Source organism: Ovis aries, chromosome 24 (genome assembly GCF_016772045.2).
Source record: "Ovis aries strain OAR_USU_Benz2616 breed Rambouillet chromosome 24, ARS-UI_Ramb_v3.0, whole genome shotgun sequence".
NCBI lineage: Eukaryota > Metazoa > Chordata > Mammalia > Artiodactyla > Bovidae > Ovis > Ovis aries.
The window spans coordinates 36,905,170-36,916,216 of NC_056077.1; the positions used below are offsets into that span (position 1 = coordinate 36,905,170).

Genomic DNA, 11,047 nt, shown 5'->3' on the forward strand with positions numbered 1-11,047 from the left:
CACTGAAAAGATGCCAAAGCCTCTGCCTCCTTTTGGATGATCTCCCCATTTCAGTTCACATAGACGATGTACCCCGACCCTCGACAACAGAGGGTTGTTCTCCGGAGTCCATTCTTTAGCAGCTGGGCTGCCTTGGCCTCTGGCTGCATTTCTTTGACCCTGCAGAAGGCTGCCAGGAATGACAAGGGGTGGGGGAAGGAGTGGGTGGTGGAGGGAGGCAGGGCCTGGGGGAGAGCGAGGACCCTGCAGGCTCGGCCCGGAGGACGCTTCTGTCTGCCTCTTTCCTCTGCTGCGGGTGCTTTGGCTCCAAGCTGCCAGGTGAGTGCTGGGGCAGCACAAGGCTGGGCTCACCCAGGGCCTAGGGTGGCGGAGGGAGCCACCCTAGGCTCTGGGCTGCACAGTTGCAATTCTAATGCACACACCCACTCTGGGATATCATTAACATTCAGACTTGACTCGCTAAGCCTGGGACGTGGCCTGAGGTTCTGCATACCTGGTGATGCCAGGGCCGCTGCACCCTTCACCACCCTTTAGCAAAAGATCTAGAATGTTTTCAAGGCCAGGTGGGGTGAGCTGGTGGCAGGGGGCTGGGCCCAGCACTGGCCTCAGTGGACATCTTTCCCTCACGGCCATGTTGAGTCTTAATTCTCTCCAGAGGTGGCTTCTGCCACCTGTGGAATCCTGGAATTTTTCTCCCCCCACAAAAAAAGAGATGCTCAGAAAAATTCTAAACAAAATCATGATGGAATTAAAAAAATATGTTTATATATTTGAAAATCTCCTCAAACTCTGGGCTTTCCTCTTTCTCCCAACTCTTGAGCTCATAGGAACTACTTCTAATATCTTGACAGGGTTTAGATTCTGCCAACCCCCTCTTGAATAAATTGATTTGCCAACTATTTCTCCCCTTCCAGTAACAGAGTGGTCTCTCGAGCTGTCTCAACAGTGCTGAGTCCTCAGCTCCCTGGGTCCCATAGTTTGGCCTGGGGTCTCTGACCCGCTGTGGGCAAAGATATGTTTCTGGGAGGAGGCAGAGGGTCTCAGAGAATGAGAGGGGTGGGCAGGGGATGGCTGGAATAGATGGGGAAAGCAGGGGGTCCCAGGAAAGCAGGGGAGGAGGGATGGCTATATTTGGGCTTCAGTTTATCAGAAACTTCCCCTGGTCTGCAGACTTAGAAAGATGGGGCAGGATATTTACTGCCTACACCCTCTAGGCCCTGGAATGCATGTGGAATAAGCCCTGTGCTGGCGGTAACAGCCGTGGCGTAAAGGACATGGAAGGTGCTCCAAACCAGGGGTTCTCAAGCAAGCCCGCTTGTCCTGCTTTTTCCTGTTCTCTCCCTCTGTGCGGAAACCTGGAGACCTCAGCTCAGTTCTGAGAGCTCCCAGAGAACATCTGGGTCTCTGGCTACAGCTCTGGGGTGGGCATGGGCGAGAGAGAAGAACAGAGACAGGGCTTCTGGAAACCACTCAAACTCCTGATGCTTGGAACATGCCAGGGCTGCTTTCTGTTAAATCCCAGGTCTGCTGGGGAGATGTGTGTTTGGAGCTGCACTTTGAAATGAGACGAGGCTGAGAGTTTACTAAATTAGCCTTTAGTCTGGTGACTTGCCGGGAGAGATGAGGCAGAAACCCTTAGAGCTCAGTGCTGCCCACCCCTGCAAGTGCTGGGACCCTTTGAACTCAGTAGTGGGAGGGGCTGGAGGCATTGTCACAGGAGGGTGTACGACCGACCTAGAAATGGGCCGATGATCTGCCCTGCAAAAGCCCTTGGAGATGCTCTGGTACAGATGTCTTGCTTTACGAGCTGGTAACTGAAGCCAAGAGTGGACAGGTGATGGATCAGTGCTACCTGAAAGCAGTGGTTCAGCCGGGAGCGATTTGCGCCCCAGGGGACACTTAGCAATGACTGGAGACCATTGTGGGTTGTGTGTGTGCACTGCTGGCATCTAGTGGACAGAAGTCAGGGGCGCTGCTAAAGGTCTTACAGCTCATGGGCCAGCTCTCCTTTGACAGGCTGCACATTAAAGACACAGGCCCCAAATGTCAACAGTGCTGAGGCTGAGAAACCCAGGACCAGCCTTGAAACTTGACCTCACTTTTGGTCCGCTGTGGAGCTCAGTCACCAAACAAAACTGAAACATTTATGGAGAAATCACTCCTTTCTAAGGAAAGCTTCCACTAAGCTTTCCCGTCTAATACATCTAGCAACTTTATTGTTGTCTTGATTTCCAAATTATAAACAGATTTTCAGTTCAGTTGCTCAGTTGCGTCTGACTCTTTGCAACCCCATGAACCACAGCATCACCAACTCCCGGAGTCTACCCAAACCCATGTCCATCGAGTCGATGATGCCATCCAACCATCTCATCCTCTGTCGTCCCCTTCTCTTCCTGCCCTCAATATTTCCCAGCATCAGGGTCTTTTCCAATGAGTCAGCTCTTCGCATCAAGTGGCAGTATTGGAGTTTCAGCTTCAACATCAGTCCTTCCAATGAACACCCAGGACTGATCTCCTTTAGGATGGACTGGTTGGATCTCCTTGCAGTCCAAGGGACTCTCAGGAGTCTTCTCCAACACCACAGTTCAAAAGCATCAATTCTTTGGTGCTCAGCTTTCTTTTTAGTCCAACTTTCACATCCATACACAACCACTGGAAAAACCATAGCCTTGACTAGATGGACCTTTGTTGGCAAAGTAATCTCTCTGCTTTTGAATATGCTGTCTAGGTTGGTCATAACTTTCCTTCCAAGGAGTAAGCGTCTTTTAAATTTCATGGCTGCAATCACCATCTGCAGTGATTTTGGAGTCCAGAAAAATAAAGTTGGCCACTATTTCCACTGTTTCCCCATCTATCTGCCATGAAGTGATGGGACCGGATGCCATGATCTTAGTTTTCTGAATGTTGAGCTTTAAGCCAACTTTTTCACTCTCCTCTTTCACTTTCATCAAGAGGCTCTTTAGTTCTTCTTCACTTTCTGCCATAATGGTGGTGTCATCTGCATATCTGAGGTTATTGATATTTCTCCCGGCAATCTTGACTCCAGCTTGTGCTTCTTCCAGCCCAGCGTTTCTCATGATGTACTCTGCATAGAAGTTGAATAAGCAGGTGACAATATACAGTCTTGATGCACTCCTTTTCCTATTTGGAACCAGTCTGTTGTTCCATGTCCAGTTCTGTTGCTTCTGATCCATATCTATGTACCTTTTATTTTTTTTATTTATTCATCTTCTTCCTCTGAATTCTGAAAGGATTATCCAGGGTGCTTTCTAGCATGCTGACTTAGTTTTCTCCAGAATCTTTCCTATTTCCTTCAAGGACCAATCTGATGCTCTTCTACTCTCTTTGTAGTGGGTGCACTCATAAAGATCCATTTACTCTCATTTTTGAGGAGTGTTAGGGATGAGAGGGGATAACCTTTTATCTTCAATCTGCCATCTTTAATCACGGGACCAGTTTCGCACCTTTCTAGAGACTGGAATAAATTTCTCTTAAAATTTTAACCCACTTTTACCGAAAAGAATTTTCAGCAGCCTGATATGCTTGGAGTTTTCACAGCGTGTGACGAAGAAGGAAGACAGGGACTGAGGGGGCAGGCAGAGGTTCAAACTTGGATTCTGAGTGGCTCAAAATATGGCTTTGCACATTTGGTGGATGGTGACATAATTCTTTGGTCAATTGAAGCCCTCAGAACTGTGTCTTGGAGGCATCTCAATGTCTCTTTTGATTGCACAGAAGTGACCATTCTCCCTAGGTTCTGGCATATGGCCCATTCTTATCTATAGTTTATAACACAAATAATCATTTAAGATTGTTTTGCGCATCTCCCTGGGTATTATAATAGCTGATATGAGAGCAACTAGCCATGTTGCACTTGCTGCCATATTAACTTAGAAATTCAGGTTACTAATATTGGACTTAACTGGAAGAAACTGAAGCCAGTTCAAAGTCAGAGAGGAAACAAGGATGGTCGGAATTACAGGAAAGGTAATTTGGGGGTCAAATCCTCAAAGAAGCTGGAAGGAGTGCCCCAGGGACACAGATTTGAAAGGGAGGGTTGCCTTGGACAAGTGGAAAGACACTTGTTTCTCGAAGATGCTACAGCAGGACGTGACTGTGAAGATAAGTAGCTGCAGGGTTTCATGTTAGTCTCTATTTTCTCTGGAATAAGAGCTTCGCATGGTCTTCTGTGAGTCAGGGGAACCAGGTGTGTGAGAGTTCGGGCTGATGGAGGAGAGTTAGGAAGAGCAGTTGGATGTTGAGGGCTGCTCAGAGGACAGAGACGAAAGGTGGCAAGCTGGCCTCACGGTGTGATGGCATTCTGTCCCGAGAACTGAAGGAGTTCTGCAGCCTGTCCTTGACTCCAGGCACGTCTCACCACGAGGGAGATACAAGCCCAAGGAGCAATGACAAGGCAGGGTCGAGTTTCGAATTTTGTCCAGTCAGCTCTGGCTTTGGCCCAAACCCCGTGACATTGAACTAGTAGGTTCTGCCGGGTCTTCCGCCAAGTGTTCTCCTTTCCTAAGCTGCTTGGAACATCAGACCAGACAAACCTCAACGCTCACTCTGTTCACTGGACCCCCACTGACCCCCGCCCCCCTCCCCGACCTAACCTCATCTCGGTCTCCCCACTGTCAGTGGAGCAGAGGCTAGACGGGCAGCCTGTGAGCACGGGGGCCTGGGGAGGCAGCGGTTTTCAGAGGACTCTGACTATTCAGCCTTTGAGAAGCTAGAGAGGAGGGGAGGGCAAGAGAGAGACAAAGACAGGCTCTGCTTTCCCTGCAGGTCCACAGTTCTTTGCCCCTCCAGCCCTTCGGTTTAGGTCTCTTCCCACTTAGAAAGTCTCAGCTTCTGCAGAGTTATGGATACCTGGCTCCCCTGTGAAGGAAACCCTGTGATCAGCTCTTGGTCCAGACATCCAGTGAGTGGGGGTTTATCTCCATGGCAAATTAAAGGCTGTGGCTGCGAATCCAAGAGCCATGGTGGGGGGTGGGGGGCGGGACTGGCGTCCGAAGCTTTTCCTTGGAGAGTCCTGTCGTGGCTTCTCACCGGAATTCCCAGCAGCACTGGAAGGGGCGAGAAGAGAAAGCCACAGCCACACTCACTCCCTATTAGTATCTTAGAGAGATGACTCCTTAACTATAAAGAGGTGCAGTCACGTCGTGGTATCTGATCTACCAGGTTCTCGGGGAGGAGCAAGCAAGCCTGCCCTACCCATCCTTGGATCGGGAGTAAAGAGGGGGCCCAGCGCTTCTCCTGGGGCCCGGCGCGCAGCGCACCGACGCTCACCGCTGCCTCTGCTTCCTAACAGGATGTGCGGCAGCTTCCTGAGGCGGGTGGCGGCGGAGGAGAGCCGGCACCCCACCCCCGTGGGCCGCCTCCTGCTTCCCGCGCTCCTGGGGCTCCGCCTGGTGCTGCTGGCCGCCGGCGGGACGGGGGTGTTCGGCGGCGGTGAGGAGCAGAGCGAGTTCGTGTGTCACACCCAGCAGGCGGGCTGCAAGGCCGTGTGCTACGATGCCTTCCACCCCCTCTCCCCCCTGCGCTTCTGGGCCTTCCAGGTCACGCTGGTGGCGGTGCCCAGCGCCCTCTACATGGGTTTCATTCTGTATCACGTCATCTGGCACTGGGAGGCATCGGAAAAGGTGAAGACGGAAGAGGAGATGCTGAGCCGCCCAGGGGAGAAGGGCAGAGAGGCCTCAGGGGCTGGCAGCTCCAGGCTGCTCTGGGCCTACGTGGCACAGCTCGGGGTGCGACTGGCCCTTGAGGGGGCAGCCTTGGGGGGCCAGTACCACCTGTACGGGTTCAGGATGCCCAGCTCCTTTGTGTGTCGTCTAGAGCCCTGCCTTGGTAGTACCAACTGTTACCTCTCTCGCCCCTCTGAGAAGACCATCTTCTTGAAGACCATGTTTGGGGTCACGGGGCTCTGTCTCTTGTTCACGCTTTTGGAGCTTGTCCTCCTGGGCCTGGGGAGATGGTGGAGGATCTGGAGGCACAAATCCCCCTCTTCTAATTACTCCCCGACTTCAGAGAGTGCCAAAAGACGCAAGGCACCCACTGATAATTTCCCAGTGGTAGAAATAAGAGAACGGCCCGGAGGAGCAGGCGAGAGGGGGTCTGAGGTCCCTCTTTCTGCCCGCCCCTGATGTATGGATCCTGAAGGTCCCTCACCCTCTGGGGAGCACAATGCCCCCATAAGCTATAAAATAGAAAAGCAGGTTCTCAGCAAATGTGTCCTGACCACCCAACAGCTGGATGGTTCCTTCCAATGAATCAGGGCCAGAGTGCTCAGCCCATTTTACCTCCTGCCCTTCCGTTTAGGTCTCTTCCCACTTAGAAAAAGTCTCAGCTTCTGCAGAGTTATGAAGACACCTGGCTCCCCTGTGAAGGAAACCCTGTGATCAGCTCTTGGTCCAGACATCCAGTGAGTGGGGGTTTATCTCCATGGCAAATTAAAGGCTGTGGCTGCGAATCCAGGAGCCGTGGTGGGGTGGGTAGTGAGACCTGGTGTCAGAAGCTTTTCCTTGGAGAGTCCTGTCGTGCCTTCTCATGAGAATTCCCGGGTGTCAGCATCACAGCTTTCACAGGCTTGTTTCCAGAGTTGGCCAGCAGAAGCCTCCATAAGACAGCGCCTTTCCCCATCCTGCACAATAAATACTGACCACTGAGCTGGCATTCCTGTTGCTGAGGACAGTCCTCTTTCCTGTCTCAATGGGTCTCCTCCTCTTTCCGTCCACGTCCTCTGCTCCCCCCACCTTCGAAGTCCTGTAACCAAAAATGCCCCCAGTCCCTGGCTTTTCACACAAACATAACCCAGGGTCCTTTGATATGTAGATTTGATGTATTCAAACACTTGGCTATACTCTTTTGGAAGATTATATGACTACTTATAAAAATTCATAATCCTCAATATAACACAGAAATCATTACTGCTGATTCAGGGCTAATCGTAAGGGACATTTATATCACAGTATGATTCAGTAGGTAATCTAATGCTGAGTATCAGGCTGCTTTTTTCTCGAGTCTCTCAGTCATTTTGGTCTAAAAGCTTCCCAGTCTTCCACCATTTTGCAGAAACACCTCCTTTCTCAGTTCTTCCTTGTCCTCAAATTCTCAACAAAGAGCGGTTTCCAGGTTTGGAAATGGAATCTCAAAGGATCCTCCAGTAAATTAGGAAGGTTTATTCCAAAGGAAAGACATCTGGTTCCCCAAAGACACTCTGGCAACAGCTAGCAAAATAATAATGTTTTCTTTCTGCTACACAGTGTTTCATAAAGAATCAGTATCTAGTAGAGTCAGAGCCCAGCCAAGTGACCAAGGACAGAAAAAAGCAACTGGCATCATTCTGAATCTCTCCTCGATGGTGTCCCTTTTTAAATAGCTTTATTGAGATGTAGGTTACATATCATATAATTCACCCATTTGAAGTATACAATTCAATGACTTTTAGTATAGCTACAGAGCTGTGTATCCATAATGCCAACAGTTTAAGAACATTTCATCAACTCAAAAAGAAACTCCAAAATACTTAGCTTTTACCCCCAAATCCCCATACCCATCAGACATAAGCAATCACTAATCTACATTCTGTCTCTACAGATTTTCTTAGGGTGGGCTTTACATACAAATGGAATCATACAGTATGTGGTCTTTTGTGCCGGGCATCTTTCACTTAACATCATGTACTTCATTCCTTTTATGACTGAGTATTATTTCATTGTATGGCTATACGACATTTTATTTATTCATTTTTGAGGCAGTGGACATTTGGATTGTTTCCACTTTGGGGCTATTATGAAAAATGGTGCCATGAACATTCATGTACTAGCTCCTGTGTGAACACATACTTTCAGGTCTCTTTGGTAAATACCTGGGAGTGAAGTTGCTGGGGCCTATGGTAACACTTGTTTAACCTGTAAAGGAACTGTCTGACTTTTTTTCCACAGCAGCTGTACCAGTTACTCTTTTATATTCCCAGTAGCAATGTATAAATGGGTTCCAATTTATCCACATCCTTGCTAACATTTCATATTATCTTTTTTCCCTGTTTGATTTTTAAATTCTAGCCATCCTAGTGGGTGAAATGATATTTCATTGTGGTTTTGATTTGCATTTTCCTAATGACTAATGTTGTACAGCTGCTTTGGAGGAATGTTTATTTAAATCCTTTGCCTATTTAAAAAAAATTGGGTTGTTTGTAATTTTGTTGTTGAGTTCTTCTTGTGTGATCCTCATCACAAGTATGATTCCAAATATTCTCTCCATTCAGTGGGTGGTCTTTCACTTAACTGACAGCATCCTTTGATGCGCAGGTTTTTAATTTTGATGAAACCCAGTTTATCAATTTTTTTCTTTTGTTGCTTATGATTTTGGTGTTATAGCTAACAAGTAAGTAAGTAAGTAAAGTCACTCAGTCGTGTCCGACTCTTTGTGATCCTGTGGACTGCAGCCCACCAGGCTCCTCAGTCCATGGGATTCTCCAGGCAAGAATACTGGAGTGGGTTGCTATTGCCTAATTCATGACTATGAAGATTACATCTACCTTTCCTTCTAAAAGTTTTATAGTTTTAGCTTTACATTTAGGTCTTTGATTTTGAATTAATTTTTGTATATGTTATGAGACAGGGTCCAGCTTCATTCTTGTCCATGTAGATATCCAGCGGTCCCAGCACTATTCGTTGAAAAGTTTATTTTCCCTACATATAATAGTTTTCGGCACCATTGTTGAAAATCAATTGCTTGGGGATGTATGGCATTGTTTCTGTACTCTCAATTCGATTCCATTGATCTATATATCTATTCTTATGGCAGCACCACGTTTTGATTACTGTAGCTTTGTAATAATGTTTGAAATTGGGAAGTGTCAATCTTCCTGCTTTGTTCTTCTTTGTTAAGATTGTTTAGCCAATTGAGATCCCCTGAAATTCCATATGAATAAAACTGTAAATTAGGGAGCCTCAATATTTTCAGTAAAGAAGGATGTTTATTTCAGAAGTATGGCAGGATTGAAGACACAGAAACATTAAGGAGATATAGTTCAATACAAAGGGAGACATACAGATACACAGACACTCACACCACAGATACTCGTGTTTGCATCAGTAACAGATAAGAGCACCTCTTCTTGGTTGGCTCATATTTAAGACTCAGATTCCTTCTCTCTTTTTTTCCTTCTTTTTTTTTTTTGGCTGCACTGTGTAGCGTGTGGGACTCAGGATCTCAGTCCCCCCACCAGGGACCAGGAATGGAACTTGGGCTCCATAATGCAGGTGCAGAGTCCTAACCACTGGGCAACCAGGGAATTCTCGCAGATTCCTTCTCAATATGGTATTCCAATTCACAAAGAAAATGCAGCTATGCATTTTATAATTTAAACATTTAAGACATTCTGTAGAACTTCCATCAAAGCCCCAAAACAGTGATCACGGGAACCCCCTTTCCAAATCATCTGATCATACCGTCAGTAACCGCTTATGGAGCATATTACAGGAAAGGCAGTGTCTGATTTTGGGACACAAGAAGAATGAGACATTTCTTCCGTAAGAAAAGGAATAGAGTGGGAAGAATAAACAACTGAGCACCTCAGAAACACAAGATCAAAACTCCATCGAGGAGAAACAAATAGTTCCCTGAGACAGGCAAGCATCTTGCTTGTTGAAAGCCTCAATGGATGCTCCTTTGGAGAGCAAAATGGTTGCTGTCTTCACGTTGGGTACCAAAAGTCAATTCATTTGTGCTTCTGAATCTTTTTTTAAAAAATTATTTATTTCATTTTTGGCTGTGCTAGGTCTTGGCTGCTGCGTGAGCTTTCCTCTAGTTGTGAAGAGCGGGTATTACTCTCTAGTCGTGGTGCCCAGGCTTCTCAATGTGGCGGCTTCTCTTATGACAGAGCACGGGCTCTAGAGTGCCAGCGGCTCTAGAGTGCCAGCTTCAGTGGCGGCGGTGCATGGGCTCAGCAGTGGTGGGCCCCAGGCTCCAGAGCATAGCTGTGGCGCACCGGCTTAGTGGCTCTGAAGTACGTGGGATCTTCCCAGACCAGGGATCAAACCCATGTCTCCTGCATTGGCAGGCGGATTCTTTACCAGTGAGCCACCAGGGAAGCCCCCCATGCTTCTGAATCGTAAGCGCTCCCATTTAAACACCTGATTTCTTTCCACTCTCCCGGTCCCATTAGGTCTTTCACAACATCCTCACCACAGCTACAGCTTCAGCTCCACTCTCCAGGTACTGCTCTCACACCCTGGTCTTGACCTTCTCAGGTGGGAGGGTCAGGAACAGCTCTAGCACCAGCAGCTACTCCTTCCTAGCATCTTAGACAACAGCGGCTCACAGATCACCCACAAGCTGACACAGAGCATCCTCAGCCTACAGACTTCCTCTGCATCGAACCACCTAAAATACTGCTTGGAAGTCTCAAACCTGGAGGAAACCATCTAACCCTAGGTTCTTCCCCCTAACTTAATTATTAGAACCACTATCTGCACTGCTGAGTGTGCCCATGCCCTGAGGTTGGGCTTCCTCTTCCTGGTGTGTCCCCTGTGCTGGGGAAGAAAGAAAAATCAGGGTGGTAGGGTGATCAGATGGCTCCCCACTAGGTCGTGGGGGCTAAATATTCCCTTTCCTGCTCGCCTCCCAGAAAGCTGGCTCTCCAGTCGGCCCAGGAGACTCCAGGAGAGTTGAGCTTTGAGTGGGTGGGTTTTGTGGGAGTAGCAAGAAATCCTGCCTTTTGAGCATCTCAACTAGACCTCGGGGTTGGAGGTCAAGAGCGGGTTCCTTCCCTGTGTCTGTGTTTCTGTACGTCTGTCTTTGTATTGACAGAATGAAGCTGAACAAAAAAGGACAACTTCAGAAAAAGCCAGCCTGTGGGGCAGGGCGCCTCCTTAGCCCCACTTTCAGCGGGGCTGCACAGACGCCCCCAGCCCCAGGTCCTTCGCCTGGCCCGCCACGCCGCTAGGGTGTACCTCGCCCGGAACGCCCTTCTGGGCAGCAGCTAGCCTAGGATTCTAGACCCTAAATCTTCTGGGAGCAGCCGGCGAACCGGAAGGACAAG

At 48.4% G+C, this 11,047-nt stretch overlaps 1 protein-coding gene across 1 annotated transcript; it reads left to right on the forward strand.

The window, feature by feature from the left end:
- Nucleotides 1-236: 236 nt before the first annotated feature.
- On the forward strand, nucleotides 237-8,958 carry GJC3 (gap junction protein gamma 3). The gene is made up of 2 exons (XM_012104861.4): nucleotides 237-318; nucleotides 5,312-8,958. Exon 2 carries the CDS (start codon nucleotides 5,313-5,315, stop codon nucleotides 6,141-6,143), a length of 831 nt encoding a protein of 276 aa, XP_011960251.3. The 5' UTR covers nucleotides 237-318; nucleotide 5,312; the 3' UTR covers nucleotides 6,144-8,958.
- Nucleotides 8,959-11,047: the final 2,089 nt, after the last annotated feature.

What these genes read in the sequence shown, in the direction of transcription:
- GJC3 (XM_012104861.4), top strand. Translation starts at nt 5,313, where the DNA reads ATGTGCGGCAGCTTCCTGAGGCGGGTGGCGGCGGAGGAGAGCCGGCAC.